At 40.0% G+C, this 26,333-nt stretch overlaps 1 protein-coding gene across 8 annotated transcripts in view; it reads left to right on the top strand.

Annotated features, from left to right (window-relative positions):
• The window catches only part of FHOD3 (formin homology 2 domain containing 3), a 404,460-nt gene that overhangs the window by 329,281 nt on the left and 48,846 nt on the right, over window positions 1-26,333 (top strand). For 7 of the 8 annotated variants that reach the window (XM_062569631.1, XM_062569632.1, XM_062569633.1 and 4 more), the window contains 4 exons: window positions 5,619-5,924; window positions 9,065-9,954; window positions 16,596-16,754; window positions 25,388-25,570. In XM_062569631.1, the coding sequence (XP_062425615.1) occupies window positions 5,619-5,924; window positions 9,065-9,954; window positions 16,596-16,754; window positions 25,388-25,570 (1,538 nt within the window). The remainder of the gene's footprint in view (window positions 1-5,618; window positions 5,925-9,064; window positions 9,955-16,595; window positions 16,755-25,387; window positions 25,571-26,333) is intronic. The other variant, XM_062569637.1, reaches the window with a different exon arrangement.

Consider the following 26,333-nt stretch of genomic DNA (forward strand, 5'->3'; position numbering starts at 1 on the left):
GACAAAGTAAGATCTTTTCTGAACTGAGGAAGAAAGAGATGGTAATCTGTGTTCTATGCCAGTCTTTACCGTTGTATCAGGTGAGGAGAAAAGGCTTAGCTGAAGGAGAAAGAGAGAAACAGTCTTGCTGACTTCATGGCAAGAGGAATGTGCTCTGCTGGAACAGCTGAAGGAAGATTCCAACGAACATTTCAGGCTGTTTCTAAACAATTGCACCAGGAGGGTTTGGATAGAAATGGACTTATTCAGACTTATCTTGTGTATCCTCAGAGACACTTACTAAGTGTACCTCCCAGCTCCAAACAGAGATCAGAGAAGGCAAATAGCCATGAGGTTACCTAGATTATTATCTTGAAAAAGAATTAGAGTACATACCTGGAAGGATGTTTGTTCTCTCTGAGAGCCTATAGGGCTGAAGAGTTGAGGTCTTATCAGCAGGTGTTAAGGATAACACATCCTGTGGCCAAATCAGAGTTCTTTAACAGTTGAGTATTGAAAGAAAAGCCATTTCCTTCCACATCCCTGTATAGCATCAAAAGATCAGAGCCATATTGTTTGGAGGGGACTAGCCTGTTTGTCAGTCTAACGTCTTGCTCAGTAGAGGACTTTTAGCAGTGTAAGGTCAGGTTGTCTATGACTTTAGCTGACCAAGTCTTGGAAACCTCAGAACATGAGATTTCACTGTATCTGTGGACAGCCTGTTCTAATGCTACTCTACCCATCTAGTTAGGAAGTTTTTCCTAATGTCCAGTCTTAACCTCCCAAAGAGAAAGTTATGGCCATTGCTCCTGTTATATTACCTGCCACTCTTGAGAAGAGTTCTGCCTTTGTACCTTTCCTTAAGCATGTCTAAGCTGCTATTACATCCTTCTCCTTCTGTTAGCCACGCTGAACAAAGCCAGCTCCCTCAGCGTTTACTTGTACGACATGTGCTCTACACCCCTGACCATCTTGGTAGCATCTGCTGGAGCCTCTCCAGTTTCTCAGTCTCATTCAAGAAGAAGGCAGGGACCAAAAAAGGACACAATATTCCAAGTGTAGGCTCATTATCACTAAGCAAACTTCTTTTGAATTCCTAGTTGTACTTCTAATGTAGCCTAGTATACAGTTTGCCTTTTCTGCGATGACAGTACACTCTTGGCTGTCACTTAGTCTGGCGTTCACTCTGTCCTCCTGGTCCACCCCACGTGCAGAACTTTGCACTTCACCTTACTGAACTTTTGCCCAATCCTCAAATTTCTCCTTTCTGGATTGAAACTCCAACCATTCTGTGATTCTGCTGCCATACCCAATTTAGAATGGACCACAAGTTTGCTGATGGTGGGTTCTGTCTCATCATCCATGTGGTTAATGAAGAGATTGAACAATATCAGCCTCTGTGTCAGCTGTTGGGTACTTTGCTTGTTACCAGCTACTGAGTGGATACTGAGCCATTGATTATTGAGCTTAGTGGCACAGATAACTTTTAACCATCCAGCAGCTGGATCATCCAGCCCATACATACGTCTTCGATTGCTATGGATGTTGACATCAAAAGGTCAGTCAAGCATGACTGGCTCTTGGTAAATCTGTGTTGACTGTTTCTGACTATATTGTTCTTCACATTCTAGAAATGGATTCCAGGTGTATGTGCTTCATGAGTTTTTCAGGCACTGAGGCAAGGCTGACCAGCCTGTCATTCCCCAAATCCTCCTCCTGTCTTAAAGATGAATTAGTCTTTCTCCAGTCAGAAGTGGTTTTCCCCAATCACCATGACTTTTGGTAGGTGATAAACAGCAGAAAGACCTAGTAATAAAAAAAGCCAAAATTACAGAGTTCATCAAACATAGACTGTGGGCAACTATAATGAGTCAGCTTTGCCTATTCTGAAAAAAGCAGAGTTTATCAGGCAGTGGCAATGTAGCAGGATTAGGACCTTATTGGAAAATAAAAAATAGAGCCTGCTACTTGTTTATCTTTTGCCTCTTAGAAGAGCCATGAAGAAAGTTCCTCCTTTCCTCCGTTCCTGTGCATTTGTATGCACATTGATGTCTTCTCTTTCAAACTGCAGGTATACGTAAGCATCGTAGTATTAAGAAGAGTGCATTTAGCCCATCTCCCTGTCTGTGCCATAGGAAGAAGCAGAACCTGGTCTGAAGCTTCTCACCAGCCACTGTTGCAATGTGGCAAGATCCCAGGATGCAGGTTAGGGAGAGAGAGCAGATGACACTGAGTGAGTGTTAAAAAGAAGGGACATCATGTTGAGGAAGCACTAGATGTGGGTATTATAGTGAAGTGGTTGGTGGTGAATGTTCTCCATCAGGTGTTCATTAGGAAGAAAAATGCTTCAAACTGTGCAGAAGAGGTACATGAATTTAGAGTCCTGAACCTCGCTGGCAACTTTAAGGTTAAGAAATGTGGTTTCTTGAAAAATTTTGGAGACACATAAGACTTTTATACCTTCTAAACAAACAAACAAAAAAATCTGTACACGTTCAATGAGAAGTTACCATCCTCTTAGTGAGGTTACAGAGCTGCTTTGGGAGATTTCATTCTTTCGAGAAGTCTTCACTTTTCTTTTTTCTGATAATACATATGTAGAGATTAAGCTCTGGCAGAAAAAGAAATGGGCATGATAGAAAAACTAGTCTTTAAAGCCATGTTCAGTTTTTCTCCTCTTGATGAATCCAATTGCAAATAAAACTTCTGTTCATTTAAAGAAAGTATCTCACATCTGTTTTAATTAACCAAAAAAAAAAGACCTTTGAGAGAATTATGAAAAATAGTGTACAAAAGCAAAAAGAAATTATCTGTATTATTGAATTTGGCAAGTTCAGCTCAGGTTTTAATGAGAAGCATATGCATGTGAGAATTGCATTATGATTTTAAAAGCATATATTGTTCATAATGGCGTCACCATTAATTCTCAGAAGATATCAAACACCTTTTTTGCCATTGCTTTATGATATGACCACCCTTACTTCCCCGAGTTTTCCCACTCTTCATCATCAGGAAGACTGAATAAAGACTGAACTGATCTGTTACCTAATTCTGTTGCCACCTGCAAGGTTGTCACTTACAATAGGGTTTTGTCTGATGTGAAAATTAATCCAGTAAATACTGGACTGAAATATTGATGACCTTTCAAAAGAGGTCATTAGCAACAATCCAATGTAATTTTTTTTAACATCTTTAGAAGTTCTTACCAGTATCAACCCAGTTTATTACATGGCACTGCAAGGGATACACGTATGGCTAGCTTGCTGGGTTTATTCTCTCAACAGTATTTGACAGATTTGATCTCTGAACGACTTTTTGAGGCAAGAGCTATTGGGCTTAGCTCACTCTAGTTATTTGGCCAAAAACTCTTTTCAGTAATGCCATGTGATAGGACAAGAGGCAATGGGCACTTACTGAAGCACAGGAAGTTCCACCTGAATATGAGTAGGAATTTCTTTCTTGTGAGAGTGACAGAGCACTGGAACAGGTTGCCCAGAGAGGCTGTGGAGTCTCCTCCTCTGAAGATACTCAAAACCTACCTAGATGTGATCCTGTCTAATGTGCTGTAGGTGACCCTGCTTGATCACGGGGGTTGGACTAGATGATCTCCAGAGATCTCTCCCAACCTCAACCCTTCTGTGATTCTGTGATCTCCTGAAGGATACCTAAGGCTGTGGCAGTTCTATTCCAGTGTTGGCTTGACTTTAAACATACTGTCATACTATGCCACTATACCATACCACTGACAGCTGTGGTCAGAAACACAGCACAGTGATTCACAGTGTCTTCCACCTTCTTGTCCCCTTTCTATAATTTTGATTCTCTCATAGGCGGTACTCAAATAGAGTATAGTCAGAAGTGGGATACATTTAGGGTGATAAGAGCCACAGAACCACTCACTTATCTAATCATAGACTTTTAAATACTCTGTTTGTAGAAGAGCAAGAAAGGTAAGCTCCTAAATTGGGAATCTTAAAATCTCAAGGAGGTTTGAGTGTGCATGGACTATGTATTTTACATATTACATGTACGTTTTATATAGATATAAATATATACATATGTAAAAAGCATATATGCATACACATGTCTGAAAATTTTTATATATGCATATCTAGTTATTTAACTAGACATTTAAAATCACTTGGTGAAAGTGTAGAACATAGTTCAAATGAAATCAGTGGCAAAAAAATTACCTGTAATTTTGTGCCCTTAAATGACATAAAATGAAGCAGGAAATGGTATAGTAATGAAAGTGTGTTACTGAGAGCTAGTTTAAACCTTAAGTGTGTTATTGTGACAGGCGTTGTTAGACATCTTTACTTTTTGTGTGTGTCAGGAAGTGGAATAGACTCTCAACATGAAACAGTCTTAGGAAGATACTTTGACCTTCATTGTTTAGGCTTATACTTTCTCAGGATAAATCTAGCGTAATCTAAATTGTGCTAAAATCTATTTTCCTACTCCCAGAGGACCAAAATGCTTAGATTGCATGATGCATTCTCCTGCAAAGATTCATTTAGTTCTCAAAGAAAGTCTCCTCATATATCATGAGATCCAATTACCGAGACAAGTCCAGAAGCGTATTTGGCAGCATCGTAATGAAAAGCAGTTAACAAAGGGAAGAAACTAATATGACTTGGTCATTGCAGTTCAGCCTTCTTGCACAAGATTTAATGCAAAGGGGATTTCAGGAGTATGCAGAACTAATATGCATGTCCGTTTTCATCACTATTGCATGGCCATTTCAGTTTTCAGAGCATTGTGAGCTGCTTGATGTGAATGTGTGTGAATGCTCTCCAGTTTCCTTGCAGCATGCAGAGAATATTTGCATGTGAAAATCTTCTGGTTTGGCTAAAAACTCAAAAGTAGAATGACTGAATTTCACTATCAGTGATGGAGCAGGGGAGAGGAAACCAAGTTTACCATCAACAGCATTTGCCGTGTGCCAACTGATTAAGAAAAAAACCCTAAATGTATGCCATATGCTGACCAATTGAAATATGCCAAGCAGTTGGAAACTGTTCAGTTTGATGTGGCTGTTCTGAAATAAATATGCACACAGAAACATATGTTTTTTGTCAGCCAAATGTGTGACAGTGCCATTTCCAGACTGTGCCATTTAACTGTGTTAATAAAACTAATACTCTTATTTTTTTTGTTGAAGTGTTCTTCAGCAGATGAAAAACAAAGGCTCCCTAAAAATTCCTTCAGAAAACAGATAATATTCAACTAAGAGCCAAAATATCACTCCTATTTGCTTTTAATAAGATCTCTTCCTTCCTGGATCTGTCTGGGCACTGAGTTTTCAATGTCATACTCAGACTGGATGCCCATTTTCTAGTGGTTCGGATTTGTACGTGAATCCAGTACTCCAGCTGTGGAAGTATGCATAAAAAACAGCTGCCTGGCTCCAGACTCTGAGCCAGGGAGTTTGCCAGGCCGCTCCTAGATGTAACGTTGTCATCGCCCAACGTTCACCAGCCTCTTGCTCAGAAAGTTATGCATGTCATGGACTCGCTTTTTCTTTTCTTTTCGCATGGCACTCGTACGCTTTTCCACACCGTTCTCGTTTAGGCGGGTGAGCCTTGCAAGATGCCATTGCTAAGTGAATCTCTTTCTCCCGTTGTTCTCTCTGCCAGTGAGTGCCAGTGAACCTGAGCCCGAAGCAGAAACAGAGACAGAACCAGAACAGGAGGCTGAGGCTGAGGCCGAGCAGGGAGCGGAGACACCCAAGCAAGTAGAGGCTACAGAGGTGGGACCAGAGAGTGAGGTGGAGCAAGGACCAGAGAGAGAGCCAGAAGAAAGTGCAATACTCAGTGAAAAAGAGAGGCAGAATGAGGAAGTGAATGAAAAAGACAACTGCTCTGCATCCAGCATATCCTCAGCAAGCAGCACTTTAGAGAGGGAAGAGAGAGAGGACAAATTAACCAGTGACAATGAAACTGGTAAAGTGAAGTTTTTTTCAATAATGAAGGCTTTCCTGTGGGAAAAAAATGTTAAATTAGCAACTGTATTAACTTAATTAGCAAATAGACCCTTTGTGCCCATCACTAATAATTCCTTCACCGTAGCCAAATCCTTGCCTCTTCTCTGCTTGGAAATGCAGTCTTTGGTAGGGTTTTGTGTTTGGAAGGGCAGTAAGGCTTTGATGAAATTAGGTTTCCTTTAAACTGAGACTATTTTTTTCACTCAAGATTGGCATGTTAACTGTTTAAACGTGGTGTTGCAGCGGATTGTATCTCTAGCTTCCAGAGAATTTATTTAGGTTTTCTACACGTCAAACAACAACATGAGAGGCCCTGATACAAATTGTCATGAGATTCCAAAACTCTTTTCCATGTATTTACTCCTAACTTACTATTAAAGCAACAGGAAAGGAAAGGAAGGGTGAGATATTTTTTTCTTTCTCTGAGTTTTTCCTGTCTTGATCAGGCTTCAGAAGACAGAGGGATACAAAGGAGCAGTACACTGATTGTAGGTCTGGGCTGTGACCATCCTTAACTTATGTAGGGGAGCCACAAGGAACAAATAAACTTATACATGGTCTGGAAAAGGACAGTCCTATACTGATCAGTGGTTCTGATTAGATATGCATCCAGGAGCATGTGAAGTGTGACCAATCCAGGTAAATACCCTATGAACTAGTTTGCTGCAAAGAGAGAAGGAAACCAGAGCTTGTCAGGCAGCCCAGGCAGGGACTGAAAGGCAGATTTTGACCTTTGTTGATTAATTGCTCTTTTCTACTTTCTTTACAGAAGTAAAGAACTGTAATGTGATTAGGGCAATTGATTTCCAAGTCTGCACAGGACTGAACAGTGGAGTGCATTGTCTTAAGTTTGCTAAATTCTAGATTAGAAAACAAAAACTTTTCAAATTGTGATATACAGTCTTGTTCTTCCCAGAAGAAAAAGATGTGGCTCTGAATCACATTGCCTTTTAGCAATGAACTGTTAGATTGTCATGTTCATGTTCAAACCCTATCACTATTTTCTAGGAAGCATTAAATTAATTTTGTTCTAAAGTTAAGAGCTATCTTCAGTCAGTGACAAAGCTACGCTAAAATGTGGCACTTAAAATACTATTGTGCTGTTAAATAAAGTAGATGAATATATAGGTAGGAAAGGCATTGTGGGTAGGACAGATGAAGGATGTCATTACACAGTGGTGTAGTCAAGTGGAAATAAGAGTACAAAAAATTTCCCTGTAATCTTGTCTGTCACCAATTTATCCTTTCATTCAAACAATTGCTTATGTACTTTTTGTTAACTTAGAAATGTTAACTTTAATTTTGTTAACTTTTGATAACTTAGAAATGTATTATAGCTATTGAAAAATCAGCTTCTTAAAATTGACACACGTTGCCGGTAGAACAAAGACTTACTAGGTTGTGCTGTGTAGGGAGGTCTCATGCAGTGAATAGTTTGCAATCTAGAAAGCAAATGAGAGAGTGTTTTCTGCAGCACCTCTTAGATTCCCAACAAGCAGTTTGCCATTTTTGAGGTGGCACGGTGTTTCTGCCCAGCTGCATTGAGGACACAGGAGTAAAACCTTTGGCCCATGTCCATCCTTCATTAGCCTTCCTGCTGAACTCTGCTTCCTTCAATTCTTTCTTTTCTAATGGCATTTCACACCTTTATCTGTGGAGAGGGGGCAGGAAAAGGGCACCAAGGCTTCACAGCAGTCGTCTTGGATTGTGGAGACAGACTTGGGAGCCCAAATTAGAGACCATGTCTGGGGGAATTTTTCATGTGAAGTTTTGGAAAGGGATGAAATCCTGGAGGATGCCAGCTGGTGAAAACAGAGGGCAAGTCACGTGGCATTTATAAAAGAGATCCTGGGAGCAATCTTGGACAACTCTGAAGGAGCAGCTGCAAGGAGGGGGCAACCCTCTGAGGGCATTAAGCTGGTGAAAGCCGTAGCATGGGGAAGGAGATCATGTTGTCTAGTGAAATTACATCAGAGACAGCTAGGTGACAAATCCTGGTGAGAAAGCAATCCTGTGGATGAAGATGCCGTGTTTACTCACTTAATTTGGTGCCTATTGGAAAAAGAAGTACCATTTTTTGGGCACATTTTCTACATTCTTTAGTAGTATTATATTCAGGGAAATGTAGTCTAAAAATGTTGCATAATTTATTTTTACAGTTAGGCTGCAGTAGTTTGTTATTTATGGTGCTGTCTCACCAAGCAGTATTATTTATAGATTATCACTGTAAAGAGTAGTAGCCAGAAAAATGAAGCTTCATTACAGTGACATGTTAAATGAACACGATGTAGGAAGAAGGCCATTACATTTCAGTTCCATCATATAATCCAGGGAAGATGACAGTGGATAATGAGCAGCATTTTCAAAAATCAGTAGATTTCTTCTAGTTAGGTGCTTGTATTCCTAGGAGTAACTTTAGAAAGCTAACTTACACTTACAATCACTGAGAGTTATCCTTAGAGTTTTGCCATGTGTATGCAGTCTGCTCTGTGATTCAAGTGACCAGTGTTGTGAAGATGGCCCTAGTACTCAGCTGGGAGGTTTGAAGAACAGCCAGAGGGGAAAGCTGCTCTTGCAGCCAGTAAGGTGGATGAGGAAAGAAGAAGCAGTTCTGGATGGACCTTGAAATGAGGCAGGGAAAATCTTCTTCCTGGGTTAGTTCCAGAGTCTGGCCATGTTAAGAGGGCCGCTGAAGCCTATTTTGTGACTGTTGTTGTGATATATAATCCCTGTTTTGGATAATTACAGGTTCTAAGTATTTAAGCACCCTATAAAATGAGCTGAGATTGTAAATACAAAGTAAAATCTGATAGATTTCAGAAGAAACCTCAGCCTTGAAATTCTGACAGTTAATTAGTGCCTCCTGACCTACACTGATTACTCTTTGCTCTCATACCTTCAAGAAGTATTCCCAGCCCACCAAGACTGGGCTGAATATCAGCACGGTCACTTATTTCAGAACTCCAAACTGTTGCTTTCCCAGTGCCAGGCTAATAGTGCATGTATTCCCAGAAATTTTTCCCATGAGGTGGGAAATATTCTTGATGCTCTGGCTCTCTCCCCTTGACTGTTCCCATCTGTGTGTTTGTATGATTACAGGTCCGTGGTCACAGCCCATTCAGGATGCTGATGTGAATGAGCAGTGCAGCAACATTCTCAACAACAAGCGGTTTATGCTGGACATGTTGTATGCGCATAACAAAAAACCCAAGGATGAAGAGGAGAAGGAGCTGGAGGCGAAGGAGGAAAAGAAGGAGACGGAGGAAAACGAGGAGTCACTCACTAGTCTAGCTAGTAGGATCTCTATCCTTCAGGCCACTAAGCAGGCCAAAGATGAAAGTGTCAAAAAGATGGAGATTGGAAACCTGGACAACCAAGGCAGCGTGAAAGCCTTTGCAGAAAAATTCAACAGTGGTGAGCTGGCCAAGGGGACAGCCTTGTCTGAAGATGAAATTGGTGAACAGGTCCCTGAGAAAACACCAGCACAGCCAAAGAAGGAATCTGACTACATCTGGGATCAGCTAATGGCTAATCCTAGAGAACTTAAAATCAAAGACATGGATTTTACAGACTTGGGGGAGGAGGATGATGTAGATGTGTTGGACATGGATATGGGTCCTGGGGACTCCCTTGTTCCCCCTCCTCCTCCTCCACCTTCTTTTCTGGGTATGCCACCTCCACCACCTCCCCCACTATTTGGATGTCCGCCTCCACCTCCACCCTCTGCTAATTTATTGGCTCCTCCTCCACTGTTCAGTACTCCTCAGGGTTTAGGGTCACCCCAGGTTTCTAGGGGTCAGCCAGCATTCATAAAGAAGAAGAAAACCATCCGTCTGTTTTGGAATGAGGTACGGCCATTTGAGTGGCAGTGTAAAAACAACAAACGCTGCAGAGAATTCCTGTGGTCGAAACTGGAACCCATTAAAGTGGACACTTCCAAACTGGAGCATCTCTTTGAGTCTAAGTCCAAGGAACTGCCTGTCACAAAGGTACAGCTCATATTCAGCTTCCTATTATTTTGCTATTATATTGATATTAACTTTGACTTAGATTTAGATGATTTATATTGTTTATATGACAACAGTGGAAATTACTGGATGTGTTTCTAGCTTGGTCTATGACAGAAGATATTCCATGACCTGAATTTGGGAGATGAGCCCAGCAGCATGTACCTGCCATAAGTACATGCCATGCTGCCCTCCTGCCTCATGTTTACCAGTTTTGTATATCATTTCGACTGGGGAATACCAACATTTTACATTAGCATGCTCAAACTTGAGTGCCAAACTAGCTGTTGAAGTCTGAAATATTTTCTGCTAAGTAAAGGTCACAGCATGATGATTCATATCTGTATATCTGACAGTTCTTCACTTGGTAATATTTTCCTAATCACTCTAGGAATTATGTAAAAGGTTAGAATATCAGACTGGTTCTACCGAAAAAAAAGGCTGCATGTGTACATGAATCTAAAAGATTGGTTTGTCAGCTGGATCAATTTACATTTAAACATGCCACAGGAGATTTTTTTTCCTTTTTCTTTTTTAACTGGTGAACAGACATATTTTAAATCCTTAGCTTGGGCATTTGAACTATTCAAAATTTTGGATAGAAGCTGGCACACGAAATATCTCTATTGCTAGGAATTTCTTACTCCTTAGGAGCAGTGTTATACAATAAATCCCCAAAGGCTGAGGACATGGCTATTTAACATTCAACTTAGCAATAAAGTCAGTTCTCTTATATTTAAGATTAGTAGGACTTTGAAGTTGGTTTTAAAGTTACTAGCCAGAACTTTTGTTTATTAACTTCATTGCTGCATAAGCCATCTTTCTTCTAATGTAAGCAGAACAAGTGATATGAAAGAAACTGTGTTCTTTCCCAATTAAAATGGTAGTAAAAGATGCTCTAGAACATCACTACTCTTTAAAATAAAAAAATAAATCTCTTGTATGTTTTATATGTAGGCCTATATGCTTTATGGTGGCATAAAAATCAGTCAGTAGCTTGAATATTCTACTTTTCTTCTGCTGGTATAAATTACTATGTATTCTATGTATTATTGGTTGCTCATATTCCAGGAAGGACAGATGTCTCATGATAGCATCTCTTCATTTCACTTGTCCAGGCTATTTACTCAAAACTTTCTGATGGTCAGTCTTGATCTTCTCGGCCAAGCAGAAACATCACAATTTGAACAATTTAACCACGCATTAAGCAAACAATAGATCTATATATACATGAACCACGTAGATCCCACCTACTCTCTGTTCTTAAGCTGAATTTTCTGAGATGCAGAAACTGTTTTCAGACATGTGTTGTATATAGGTCTGAAATGTATGGCATAGCAGCTTTAAAAACACATTCAGCTGATAGTTCATTTGGCAGATGCTAAAATTAATTTCTTGCTCTCTAATTCTTTCTTTGCTGAGGAAGGAATGTTGGTGACACTGTGGCATTTTACTCCTCCTCATCTCTCTCCCCATAAATACAAGTCTGCCACAGATGGTTCATAGATGGAAGAAATGAGAAAGTTTTCTTAGATCCATAAAACACTTAATTCCTTGAATTGAATATGGACTTATGACATATTTGCCATTTCCAAACTTCAGCTGTGTCTAAATGCCAATATCGTAATGGATCAGTCTGGCCTAATCTTTTATTCTTACCAGAAATTTTGATTAAAATGATAGATTGTTTAAATTTTGACTTACTTATTTTTCCAGTCTTGTACCATGCATGTTTCCAAACTACCTTTGGCCACCTTTTTCCTCTCACACTTGCTTCCCAAACCTGCAAGGGCTGCCTGATGCTTTGGCACAGCTTTTGGTTTCTGGCTGAAAGATGAGTGAGCAGGTTTCTTTGAAATCAGTGCAAGTCTGAGGAATGATTTAGGTGACTGCTTTCCTCTTGGAGACTAATACCGCTCTCTGCATGAGGCATTATACTTCTGGCTTTCTTTCCACCCTCTCCGTAACACAGACATAGAAATATCATTGTCTCTGTACAGAAGACAATGATGACTTGAGAATTATTGTAGTGGAAGTCTATACAGGCTTCTGAGACTCCTGCACGTTTTTGGTGAATACCAGCAAGTATTCCAGGGCAGTAGATGGTCTTTACATCAAGTAAGAATGGGAATAATTAAGCAGACCACTGAATCTGTAAAAGACTTGAGGTTTGGTATGAAGATTGCACTCAAATTAGGACAGCTCTTGGTTTTTCCAGACTGCTTGGTTTCTTTCCAGGGAGAACATTCCCCGTTGTGTCTAGTTTCTCGTGTCCAGTGGCTGCAATCCAAAACAGGTTTATTCTATAATATCATAAAGTCTGACTCACAGCTCAGTTAGTTCAGCTGAATAAAGAGCACAGAGCAACAAATCAAAAGTCAGTTCTCCAGATTTCGTAGCAGTAGATGCAAGCAGGTGCATGGAAAAGGAATAGTCCAGAAGGATGAAAGGAAAAGAGAAGTCAGGATATGGGGGGTTTATGGCTCTGTCTTTGCATTTGCTCTTTCATACAGCTGTAACCAATTTTACTCCAGTTTCTAATCCTTCACTGTGATTTCCACAACACACAGCTATAAACAGCTACTTCCTGGCTCATGAGAAGTTTTTCATTAAACACAATAGACTGCAATAAAATGCAGTGGGTTTTAAATTGTGGGATGTAATATGGGAGTCTTGGGTAAGGAGTTCTTGATTTTAGGAAAATATGCACCACTAGACAACTCACTCATTGATGAGCTCATTGATTAGCTTAGATCATTGATTTCTGTTGCAGAAAGTCTGTTTTCTGGATTAGAGGGCTATGACGACTCATTAGTAAACAGAAAAAATGATCAGGTATCCCCTGTAAGCCAGTCCAGAATTTCTTTCCTTCTCCCTCTGCCAATCAATGCAGGCATTTTGGCAAAGTACTTCCAAGTGTTTATGTTTCTGTGATGGAAAATGAAAACAAGCATGCTCTTTGGTATCAAAAGTTACTGTTCAACGCTTCTGCCATCTATGAGGTTCTGTGTGTCATTTAAAAATAGTTTTTTGCTGATTCATCCTTACCTTGTGGGGGATGTAGGGATCCATTATGTGCCCACAGGTGTAAAAAACTATTAGGAATGAAAAATTAAGGAACATATTTGTTTATATGATCTTTGAGAAAGCAACTTAAATTTTGTTGCTCACAGCATTAATTTAAAGCAAAGGGCTGTATTTTAGACTATCTGCTCATCACACCAGAGATCACTCTCTGTGATATTGTTTACTTTTTGCAATACTAGCCTATTTGAACTACACAGTCTTCATAAAAGCAACAGAATCTGGCCATTTAGATCATATAGAGATATAAATACACTGCAGTCGTTAACACATTGCAGAAATGATTGTTTCCGACAAATTATAGCACCTGATATATTTGTTTTTTGTATTTTAATTTTATGTTTATATTTAATCCTATAATATTCAGCACATAAGGGTGTATGCTATATATTGACACATCAATATGTAGACTCAAGTGCACTCTTTCTTCAACTGTCTGAAGTCATTTTCTGTTAATGAGTTAATAAAACATAGTTTGAGTTCACCTAGGATTATAATAAAGCTAATAGTTGTACTTTCTTTTAATAGCCAGGCACTAACACATGTGCAATTCCATTGCAGTAAAAAAAAAAAAAAAAAAAAAAAAAAAAAAAAATCCTAATGGTAGGGTAATGAAGTTTAAAGTAGTAAAATCTCTCTTTTTGTCCTCCTTTTGTTCATTTGGAAAAGATTTCTTTGTATCTCGGGCTTCCCCAGAATGGATTTAAATCTCTTCTGACCCCCTTTTTGAAAAGAATTAGTTACCCCAAGTGTTTTTACCCAATATGCTGATATACCTCTAGAAAATACCTACATGCTTACATCCCATCCCAACTTGTCTGTCTTTCATAACCCCTCGTAAAGGAGACAGAGCACTGTTGTAGTCACAGTCAACCCAGTGGTTAGCATCATATGTCCCTTAAATGACTATGTCTCTTTTGTCAAACTTAGGAACCTAAAAACAGAGCTATAGATCTGAGGCTTACTTAGCCATACCGCATGTGGGAAGCTTAAATTTAACTCCTTTCGCTGAGCCTTTTCCCTTCTGCATAAATTCTTTGGAGCTGTGTAATTCTGTGCTGTGAAGTACAAGGTAAAAAGTGGTGGTTTAAAAAAGGCTTAGTGTGATAGAGACTAAAGAGGAAGTGGTCTCTGGTGAACCCCACTTGTTTTTATGTGGTCTTGGCCACTAAGTGTGGTCCTGAAAAAATGATTAATGACCCTGTAAGTAAAAATGACTGCTTTAAAGGAAAGGCTGTATCTCAGATCCTTCAGTTAGCTCCCAGTTAAAAAGAAGAATCTGTTATTCAAGGGAAAGTTCAAGAAGGGTTCAGGGATGCTTTTGAAGGTGCCAAGAAGACAGCTATTCTGACAAAGCAGAGGTATAAGAATTGAGAATGAATGTCACTTTTGGTCTCCTAAAATTTATCCTGTTTGCTGCAAGACAAAGTTGTTTCTTTTTAAATTAATTAAAAAAAGAAAAAGAAAGAAAAAGAACTGCTTGTTACTTTCAAAGATTATGCATGTGTGGAAGTGCCCAGCTCCTGCATTTGATTTCAGTCTCATCTACATACAGGAATTGTATCACATGGTATTAATCATATCAGTGTGATGGAAGTGTTCCAGTGCCACACTTGCTGTGCAGCCCTGTTAATACTGGTCAGTATGCCAATTCGCAGGCATGTGGAGAACTGAATTATGCCAGGAGAAGGCATCTTTATAATGATATAATTGCATTCATATTCCGGGCTGACTCACAGCTAGAGATACTTCAAGAAAAATCATTGTATCTATTAATTGAGATACGTCTTCCAATGTAGAAGCAGCCTGTAGACCTGGCAGTAGAGTTGTTTCTGATTCAGCGGTTGCTGTGGCAGGGACCCAAAGCAAGTGGCAGAGCAAAGCTTCATGGTCTGAGAAGCAGGTCCCGAACACGGTTTGAGACTCGGGCAGGGAGGGTCTGCTCCCAGGCTTCCCCCAAATCCACCAGAGATGCAAGAGACGCTGCTGCTGCTGCAGTCAGCGTGGATAATTCTGTGTGCTGCAGAGCCGTATGGGCTGCCACACAGCAGTGTGCAAACCGAGATGCTTCAGTTCCGCTCCACCCCTGTGAGGTGCATCTGTGCCGAGGCTGCTGCCAGAGCCACTAACCCCGATCTCGGCAACAGGCTCTGTGAGGAGGCCACGGTCACATCCCTGCTGCCTGTGCTGTACTGATACCCAGATTTGCAGATAACAAACCATGTGCATGCTCACCTCTATAAATATGTTGGCCTTTCCTCTACGTTGGACAGCATTCCTTTGCCTGTTCCTGTCGTTGGACAAAGGAGAGAAAAAAATATGTATTTCTAAAGTTTATATATATGAAAAAAGAGGGGGGGAAGTCACATTTGCAGCTGGGTGCCATTGTACACTCTCACTTTCTCTCTCCTTCTGCCCTCCAATGTATGTGGAGCAGAGTCCTCTTTCAGCCACATGGGTTTTGTGTTTTCTTCCCGAAGAGACACCTAGCACAGTGCAATGACAAAATAAAAGGCATGCTCTAAAATAAAATACATTCCACTCTGCATTTATTCCATATAAATACTTTTAAAATCACCTTGCCTAATTGGTATGCATTTTAGCACCTAAGAATGTGGAGAGAGGAAGACATTTCTTGTTTTTTTCAAGAATAAAATTTAAAGCATATGTTGTTAGTTCTTTGCACTTTCTTCATTATTTATACTGTTGTTTTTACTGGAGGTAAGACCTGAAGATAATGTTTCCTCTCAAAGAATGCAAAAAAAAAAAAAAAAAAAAAAAAAAGTAGGTGGGTTAAAGTTATTCTGCCTCTGTGATGGGCTTGACTAAAATACCATGAGTAATAAGCGGTAGGAGAACACTTTTCCTTCAGCAGCCGGAGAGCAGAAAGCTGTGCCGGCCTCTCCAGGAGGGTCCCCAAGCTCCTGTGTCAGCGCCCCGGGTGGGTGGCTGGCACGGGAGAGAGCTCTCACAGGTAGGTCAAAATTACTCCGTCCGTTTCCCAGCTAGGTGATGAGGGAAGGAGGTGAACTGGCCTGTGCGAGGTCGTGCAGCCAACTGGGACCCGAGCTCAGGAGCCGTTCTGCCATCCCGCTGCTCTCCCTGCCAGGCTGCCCTATGTGCCCCGCTGCAGCTAGCTCCAGCAGTGCCTGGAAGTGCCTCACTCCTGTCAATCAGCCTTGTAGAGACAGCACCAGGCTTTTTCCAGACTGACTCTTGACTCAAGCTTTGATATTCTCAGGACTTGCAGTAACACATGGATGATATGCTTTATTCTCAGGCTTTATCTTTTACTCTTGCACATGAGTGGAGACTAATTGCAGCTCTCTGCTTAAATCCTGACAGCTCATGCTGACACCAGCAAGGATGTTTGGGGTCTGTGCTGAAGAATTCTTCTTTCTTTAATAATTGTAAATGAACTAGATTTATATTCAGTGTCAGCAGCCTTGCGTAGGGAAAGTCCTTGATGAAAGGAATAACTTTTTCTTTATAAAAAAGACTGGAGAAGTAAGTTTCTTGTTGTTTTCCTGTTTATCAAGAAAACTGCTGCAGATGGGAAACGGCAGGAGATCATTGTATTGGACTCAAAACGAAGCAATGCTATTAATATTGGCTTGACGGTGTTGCCCCCTCCACGGACTATCAAGACTGCTATTTTGAACTTCGACGAATATGCCTTAAACAAGGAAGGAATAGAGGTAAGGAGTAGTCAGTGTCTTCAACTCTGAATTTTCAATGTTTCTCTTTTTCTTTTTTTCTTAAATTTTGCATATGATATGGGCCAGACTTTTCATGGAAGATAGAAAATGTGATGTATTCATCATTACTGAGATAGTGCAGTGCACTCAATGTGCGGTATTCACCAGAAGTTGGAAATGCTCAGTAAATGTGGATTTCTGTGCTAATTTGTTAGTATCCAAATTTGAAAAGCAGTGGTGGTATTTCCTGTAGAGGTTTTCAGAGTATTGTGTATTCCTCCAAAGTTCAGTTTCCTGTTATTTTTATTGGCGTTATTAAAATTTTATCCATAGGTCAAATTCTGTCTGCACCCACCAAAGCACAGGCAGGGAGTTTCTAGAGCTGATGCAACAGGTACACGGTTTAATAAAGTTCATGCCCAGCTAGCTGTTGAACTCAATGGTATATCTGATGGAAAACAAAAATAATGATTAGTTCTCCTCAGAATAGCACTTCTGTGTTGCTGTTGTTTGAAGTAAAGCAGTTGATACAAAAATTACAGATGATGTAATTTTTACCATTACATTTGACTTTGCAGATATTCTTACCAAGATCCGAGATGAGCTCTGTTTGTTATTATTTTTTATCAAAACATTTCTCTTCTATGAAGTGTAAAAGAAGCCGGCTGTTCCACTGTTCATTTTCATTGTGGTTGTATTGATTTCAAGTGAGTTTTGAATAAGCCTGAATCAGCTAGTAAGTGTAATCTGCACAGTTAGAAATCACAATCACTGTTAACTGCGTAGGTCCAATATTGATTCACGATCACCTTTCAGTGATTCAGTGGTTTGGCACAGTGTTTCGTGATTTCCCCCTTCCACCTTTCTATGCTGACTACAGAAGAAAATGAGAAAAACTGGTAATTGAGCTGCCAACAGTTACATGCAAAAGAAATACTTAAAGGCAAAAGATTTAGTTAGTTTTAGTTAGAACTAAAAGTTCTAGTTAGAAGGCAAGGCCTGATTTATCCCTACTAGATTGTATTTTTTCCCAAAGATGTATTACTTATTTGCATACCATATTCAGAATCAGACTGGAAAAGTAACTTCGTAGATCAGCACAGGCTGCTCTTTTTCTACCCAGTAGGTCAGATTTCCATATCTGAGGTAACTATGGTAATCTTGAGTTTCCTGGCTGGCAGTTAGGTGGCTCTGTGACTCAGCCCCATGTAGCCACTGCTGCAGGTTGCTGTAGTAAGCTTTCAAGGGTTGCAAAGACGCACCCTCTGTGTCAAGTCCAGCACTCGCAGACTGCCAGGCAGACTGCAGTGCAGTAGACAGCATAGAGAGCCCAACATAGAGTGGCTGATAGAGAAGGAAACGTCTTCATTATCAGGCATGTATCATCTCCTTTGAATTGTTGCCTTCCCTGGTACACTGGAGAGAAGTTCAGCTTCTCTGGACAGCCTACCCTTTCCAGTGCCACCAACATTTGTAGCTGTACAGTCCATGTGCCGACCACCTGTGGTGCCCACAGTTGTGAGCGCCTTGAACCACCACATCCTCCTTTGGGTGGCCTTTCCATTAGTTGCCAGAACCCCGTAATTTCATTTAAAATATACAGATGATAAATGCTGGCAGCTTTCAAATTGAAGAATTCAGAAGCTAGGAAATGATACACTGTTGATATACTTGCCCAGTGGTCACAAGAATGGGATTTTTGAATTCTGTGTCCATATCTTGAAGCTCAGGATGTGAATAATCCTGATGTGATCATTCAGGTATTTAAAAACAAGAGAAAAGAGTAAATGGATTAGAGCCCAAGTTCTTTGCTCCTTGTGAGATGAAGCCTTCATTGATTGGGAAGGACTGTATTCACTGAGTGAGAAAAGAGCACAATTTTTCACCGTGTGTTGTTCCATGTTTATTTACTGCTCATCAGATAAAACCCTGTGTTGCATTCAGATTCACTTCCTCAAGCACCAATTTACAGATTTTTCTTAGAGTACGTTGTTACAGTGCTGGACAGACTTTTGCACTCAAGGGAGGGCTGGATAGAGCTATGCAGACTGGGGCAAGAGTTGCACAAAGAGGCGCTGTATCGTGTCATCATGGGTCCCACTGTTTTCAGCAGAGCCCTGTCTCGGGTGGTATTTTTGCTGCTCTTTTCATCTACGGTGTAGATAGACTTACTTTTGCTCTTCCCCACAGTATCCATCTGTTCATTGGCTTTAGCCTTAGGATTATGTTGAAGGGAACTGGGGCTGTCTTTTTGTTCTGTTCTAGAAAGTTTCCTGGTCTTGTAACTGTATTTCCTGAGTAAGAGGAAATAATCGTCACGAAGACTGAAGAAGCAGTAATAGTGTCTGCATCAGATTCATTTATATAAAAACTGCAGAGAATAAAGCAAAATGTTTCTATATTGTACACTTTATAGCTAATGTATGGGTTGAATGAAACAGAACTGGTGTGGAAAAAATTATACATTCTGCTTAATTAAAAAACTGCATGACTGCATACTCAGAAACCTATCTGCAGAGATACCACGTAGAAGAGAGATCGTGGCTATTAAGCATAAAAGAAAGGTGTGAGGAGCACAGTGGAAAAGAGGCAATATGCTGCAGTGAGGACATTACATTCAGTGCTAAAATTCCAGAGAAGGTATAACTTAGGCAAGATTGGAGATTCATCTTCAGCTTTTAGGGAAACCAATAGGGAGCAAGTCACCAACGGGGAGTGTAAAATTACCTGAATCTTCCTTTGCCCTGGCTGTAAGTTTGTGCTATGTACTTTGCTAAAGAACATCTTTGCGGTCATGTTAGTGTGTGTATGACTTCAGTTCTGCTTTTTGGTGGACAAGTTCAGGTCAAGCAGTGTCTTAAAATAGAGCCTTTTAAGAACAGTGAACTAAAGTAGTATTGACTGTAGCGCTGATAACAAGACATTGATGCAGTGGGATGTAGACTACCCATTTGCAATAGCCCAACTTGTCATAAAGCTTATGGTGACCCAGTAAACCCTACACTATGGTCCTAAATTCTACTGAATGCTACTTTGCTTTTGACTTTGAAGTGCTGTTACTAATTCATTCTTTGCTTTTTAACTTAAAGTGCCTAACTGAGTTAGGACAAAAACTCTCCAGGTATTTTAGGGCCCTTTAGAGCTAAGGATGCTGAGTATTTTCAGCCCATGTGTTTGCAGTGTTTAGGTACCCCTGAACTGTGAAAAAGAGCAAGGAGTGGGAACTTGTTGTTAGAATGGCAGATGTAGCCAGTTTAGCTTGCAGAACATGCACTGTTAGAACCATATTTTCAAAGAAAAGCACAACCTATGTTCACAAGCATGCATCAATTCAGCTAGGAAGTTTTTGCCACATTGCATTTGCCAAAGTGGTTGTGTTTTCGTTTCTTTAAAAGTTTGGTATTCACTATGTTCAAACAACTTGGAACTTATTGTAGAGCAAAGGATTGCTTACTTTGCATGGATGAGGGCTTTCTGTGAGTTAAGCAAAAAAAGCCAAGCTTAAAATCCTGGCATGTAATTTTAATGAACAACGAACAGAATAAGATCCACTGGAAGAGTCTTTGCTGCTTGTCTTCGGTAAAGGAAATGAGTGAATCCTTCTATAGGATGCTACTCAATACGGGAGTGCAGACTGAAATCAAATTATACCCAAGAGTATGATTAATTTAGCTGAGTAATACTGAGGCAATACTGTGAGGAGATTCAGATGGGCTGCTTTGTGATACTACATAATATTGCATTGCATTGGTGGGTGCAGCTTTTAGGAAGACTACTTGAGATGAAAAATTCTCCAGATATGCTAGGCCATCTGTAGCCAAGCACATTAAGCACTTTAAAGCCTATGTGTTCGGAGTCATTAGGTACCCCTGAGCTGTGAAAAGGCAAAAGGAACAAGAGCTTGTTGTTAGAAATGCCAACAATGACATTTATAAACAAAACCCCCTAATTCAGTTTTAAGATATGATCAAGATATTTAAGCTTATGTTCTAATAGTTGCCATGGTACACTGTTAACAGCAGTTTCCAAATTGGTTGTCTAATACATTGCAGAAGCGTGATGGGCTGTTTCAAATTATGCTAACTAGCTTGACCTGAAAAGAACACCTTTTTCACTTTTCACAGAAGAGAGAATTGACTCAAATAGTGAACGTTATGTTGGCTCTACATCCTCCATTAGCATGTTAGTCCTAGCAACTTTCAGATTTTATTTAAGGAAGACAGCTACCCTTCCACTCCTCGCAGAAAACCAAGACATCATCTATGGTTTCTCTGAAGAGCAGTTGCATGTTCATGCATTTCAGCAGAGAATTGACGAAGTGGAGTGATCTGAATGAAACAACAGCTGTCAGTTTCTGATTTATAGACATTATAAGGTATGTGAGATATGATCCATTTTCAGAACTGGATCATTTTGGAAAAGTTGAAAGAAAATGAGTGCAGGCAGCCACATGTATTGCAGAATCCCGAGCTTCCTATTCTTTTGTTTTGTTAGAGCTTTTGCAGGTAATGCAAACCACCAATGTGCCTCATTAAAGGGTATCTGAGAAGCCAAAGTGTGAAGGCCCTTTTTGAATCTGAATCTTCTGCTAAGGCCTATCAAATATCAGATGAAATATCTGCTAATGTGTATTTGGATATATAACTTATGAATTTGTAGGCTTTGAGCCACAGAAAAAGTAAGACCTAATACAGCCAGGTGTTTAGTTTCCCAATTTTTCTTTAAGCTCTATTCTCCAAACAAAACCAACGGAAATAAAATATAAAAGCCATCCGTGCAAGGTCATCATCACTAAGAAGTTCCGTTATCTCCCAAAAGAGGTAATGTGAGCATCTGATTTCTGGAGATGTTCCAGGCCATTAATAGTCTCTGGTTACGTTTTTCCCTTGCATCACAGGTTTAGGCCCGTGACCCCTCCAGCAACTGGTTAGTGCAGGTAGCTGCTTTTTCCTGTGTTAGCTGCTAGGAATCTCTCTCTGAGGTATCCAGCCTTTTCCTGAATCTTTCAGGGACAGCTTGTGGGCCTACAATCAAGCCTGAGTTTCCTATGAATTTTGTTCTGTAAGCCTTGTAAAGCATTCCTCTTAGAAGTTTTTGGAAATGAGATACAAGGATAGCTGAGTCTAGGGAAGCGACAAGTTGATGTCATTATTTCTTCACTAAAAGCTCAAGCAAGTGACCAAGGTGGGAAAAACAAAAGGTGGGAGAGACAGCAAAGGAAGGGCAGAAATTTAGGGGTATTTTTTAAATTGCAGGAACAAAACAAATAGAATCTGTGATCACATGTGAATGAGAGGGCAAAAAAAAAATGATTTTTCTCCATGAGGGCTTCTACACTGTACTTCCTTGGAATCACCTAAATGATTGTGTAAGAATGCATGGAAATGAAATATGTGTATCACATTGCCTTGTGTCACTATATTAGCAAGGAGGATATCAGCATGGGGGGGTTGTTGATAACCCATTCTTTTCTGCTTTATCTGAAGAACACCATACCGTGGACAGCATTAGCATTATGAGCTAATGATGAGGCTCAAAGCTATTTATGATTTAATGATCATATCAAGTGCCAGTTACCTTCTGTCCTGTTGCATTTTTATGCTACTTTTGCTGTCAGTGAAGTGTAAAAAAAATAATGAAATAATAAATATACTAGCAGATGGTATACTCATCAGTTTTCAGCACTGAACAAATGGTTCAAATTAGTCATAGAGTGAAAATCAAAAACAGGAGCATTTTATTACTTGGTCAGGGGCACATGAAGATCATGATGGTTAGCAGGATAACAATGACTTGCTTGAGCTGATTAAAAGTGCTATTGAATAAGCTGTTGCAAGGGATGCAGTTGCACTCTGGATGGCATGAGATCTGCCAGCATGTCAGCAACAGCCCTGATCCTACCAAAGCAGCAGCACTTCGGCAGCAGGAGTGATCTTTGAGGGCTGGCACTGCAAGTAAAGGCTCTTTGGTTTGATGCTCCCTTTTTCACATACTGCAGTACCCAGATTCGCTTGAGTACTACAGTACTTGAACTTAGATACTTTTTGTCAGCTCCATCTGGCTTGTGGTGTTTATATAAAGTTCGAGGAGGAGGAGGGTCCTCTTGGAAGTAAAGCTTACTGTTCCATTGCCTTTTTCAAAATGCCAAAAAGCAGTGTAAAATCTCCAGAGTAAAAGCCTTGCACCACCACAAAAATACTTGTGGGATCCCTGGGTAGCTGCCAAAAGCCCTAGTTATTTGTAGGAGGCAACTGAGAATACTGCTGAAGTGTTAGCCTTCAAAAATGCATCAGAAGCATTTTCACATCCATCACATGGCTACTGCTGAACTCTCCATGTATGGATGTTCATGTGATCCTATTTTCAAGTTGCCCTGGCTCACTTGAAGGGGTGCTGGCTTCCTGTTACTGTTTAGGAGAGGAATAGGCACTGGAAGGCCTAGCTTCTAAGGTTTCTCTTACAAACACTTCTTCATGTAGATGTATGACTCAGCCTCTCTTTTTTTGGTGAACTTTTTAATATGATTTTTGGTTAAATGCTGAGAAGTGCTCTGAAGCAACTACTTAAAATCTGTAATTGGATTTAGGTATGACCCAAGTTACAGATTTCAGCGTCTATAGATAGATGAATAGAACATCTCAAAATCAGTTGACATGTGACACCAATCTGAGTAGATGTATGTCAGAATATTTTCCAATCAGCCATTAACACAGGAAGGAAAAGAACTGAGGTGTATTGAAGGATTTTTCTTCTCTCCTTTTTTTCCTAGGATATGAATAGATTGTAAGCTTATGGTCCTCATTCAAGTAGAAGCTCACAGATTGCAACATTTACTGTTTCCTTTGATCACGGGTGAAAATGAAGATATCTTACTGTTTTGCCCAAGCAATGTCTTTCTGTTAAACTGAAAGGCATAGTGCCAGCAGCATTAAAAGAAAGAAATGCTTCTTTATATTTATGGAACTCTGCATATGAGAAAGGACAGCAAGACAAATGCTGTCACTGAAATCAGATGAGTCCCAGTTCAACAAAGTGAGCATTATTTGCTTACTTAACCCTTGTTCTCCACCCAAGTGGCCAGGGAAGAATGCCTTATTCTCCACACTTAGCTGCAACACTGTACAATGAGGCGGATGAATTATCAGCATTGGAAGGGGGCAGTTGTGCTACTTTGATGAATTGGCTGTGTCCAGTGCTGGAACAGACTCTAGTTTGGATTGGCAGGGCTGATAGCTCTTTGGCTGGATTTTAATTCTTCTCTCCTTCCCTCCAAAACAGCTTCTATCATTATAGAAGGCTGCAAAAAATCCCTATGTCATTTTTCAGTAAACATAAGTTTTATTGAAAATCTACTGCTTTGTTTTAATGAGGTATTGATCAGCAGGGTAAAGATCTCAGCTTATCTGATGCACTTAGGCTGTTTTGGTTTTCTGTTTTGTTTTAAAATTAATTTAGTATTTTAAAAGCTCATTAAGAAGCAGTTCCTCTGAGAGAACTAGAAGGAAAGCTGCCACATGCAAATAAGCGTGTAAAATCCAAGGATTAAAAGTAAAATATAAATATGTTGAGCAGTACTGACAGCAGAAAATGAAAATATTGAGATCATTTTTCATCAATATTTTAAACTTGTCAGATAAAAAGGGGAAAAAGTCCATATGCTACACACTGCATAACTTAGCTTTAAATTGAATGAGTATTCCTTGGGAGATTGTCCTCAATTCAGATGAAGTATTTAGGAATGACCAAATATGCTGAAATATTTACCACATTTAATTAAAAAGGCAGAACAAACTGAACAGTTTGTTCAATAAATAAGCAATAAACAGTGAGAAGAGGAAGGGCCAGGAGCTGTTGCTCTTGGCTGTGCATCCCATGGTAGGTATAGCTATTCCTCGCCACTGTCTCTGAGGACCGGCATTTCCTCCTCCTCCAGGCTTCACTCCAAAAAACAGTGTGCCACTTCGCTTACTGAGGTTGTCAAATTATGCTGCAAAAAACATCCTCCAGCTTCAACAGGGCCTCAATTATTTCTGTGTATCCATGAGTGCACTGAAAGACTCATAGGTGTTAAGGCTGAAAGGGACCTTAATTCTGACTTGCTTTAAATCACAGGCCACAAAATTTCACTTCTCTCACCCTCAGTCCATATGTAATTTGCAGAAGAATGCCCAGTTTTGATTTAAAGGCATGAAAGCTGAGGAAACTAATCCTAACCATTCTCCCTATCTTCCTTCAGTGTTTGACCCTGTGATTAATCATGTGCTACATAAGTATAAATAAAAGTGTATTTTCATACGTATAGATGTATGTACATTTTAACAAACTGCAGATGTTCAAGATAATAGGACCTGCTTTGTTTTTTTGTGCAGTGCTTTTGTGCTGAATGTGCTTGGTCAAGGTGCTATCCTAATTTTCCTGTCCATGACTGAAGACTTTTACCATTGCTAAGAAGTCACCAGAGTGTAAAACAATGAAGTCAGGGCGAAACCTTCAGCAGAGGAGTGTGCTAGTGGAAGACTTACTCCGGAAATGTCTTTGTACCATCATCTCCTGCCTTTCTGGGTCTTCTAACCCCACGTGTCTTACCAGCAGGCATGTCCGCCTCCATTAATGCTATTTGTCCTCCTTTCTAGAAAATTCTGACCATGATCCCGACTGAGGAGGAGAAACAGAAGATTCAGGAGGCCCAGATGGCCAACCCAGATGTCCCCCTGGGCAGCGCAGAGCAGTTCCTCCTTACCCTCTCCTCTATCAGTGAGCTCTCAGCCAGGCTCCAGCTCTGGGCTTTCAAAATGGACTATGAGATAGTGGAAAAGGTAAGATAGGCATGGAGGGCGAGAGACGGTTTCAAGTCTTTACTAAAGCTTTCTCAGTCTTTGTTATTATATGAGCATATGTTTTGTGGATATGGTTAATGGACTGCTTTTCTTCTGGTGACCAGCAGAAAACAATGAGAATATTCCATCATAATCTATTCCTTCTAAAAAGAAAATTATAGGTTACATCTTCGTTCCTTTAATTAGGCAGTAATGATATTGGACAAAGAAGAAGGCCACATCTTTACCACATCTCCAGATGTTGTTATTCAGAAAATGTATTATTTAAAATCAGCAAGAATTTATCCTTAGATAGACTGGGGGAGGACTACAAAATTTAGCCTTACATCATGAAAAGAGAGGAGTGATCTTAAGTCCATCTGTGGTAAGGAAAACAGCATCAATGAATGTTATTTCTATTTATAACTTCTTTCAAAGTTATAAGAGCATCCTTCAGAGAGGTTCAGTTCAGTCATAGACAACTGTCACCATCTTTTTTATAGATAACATTTATTCAAAGAACACTGTAATCAAGCTGTGTCATATACGATGAATCTCATACAAAAATTTCAAAATGATAGCATATAATTTTGGTGGATAGGTGAAGCAGAATTAAACTATCTGGGTGATTTCAGTTGCTTACTGACTTTTACAGGCTCTTTCAGGAGCCTCAGTGCATATATTTTCCTCTGGCTGCACTTCTGTTACGTTCTCCAAGTATTGCTCTGGGTCATTCAGGCAGCTCTCTCCTGTATGTCTTAGT

The sequence above is a fragment of the Rhea pennata genome, chromosome 2, assembly GCF_028389875.1.
Source record: "Rhea pennata isolate bPtePen1 chromosome 2, bPtePen1.pri, whole genome shotgun sequence".
Lineage (NCBI taxonomy): Eukaryota > Metazoa > Chordata > Aves > Rheiformes > Rheidae > Rhea > Rhea pennata.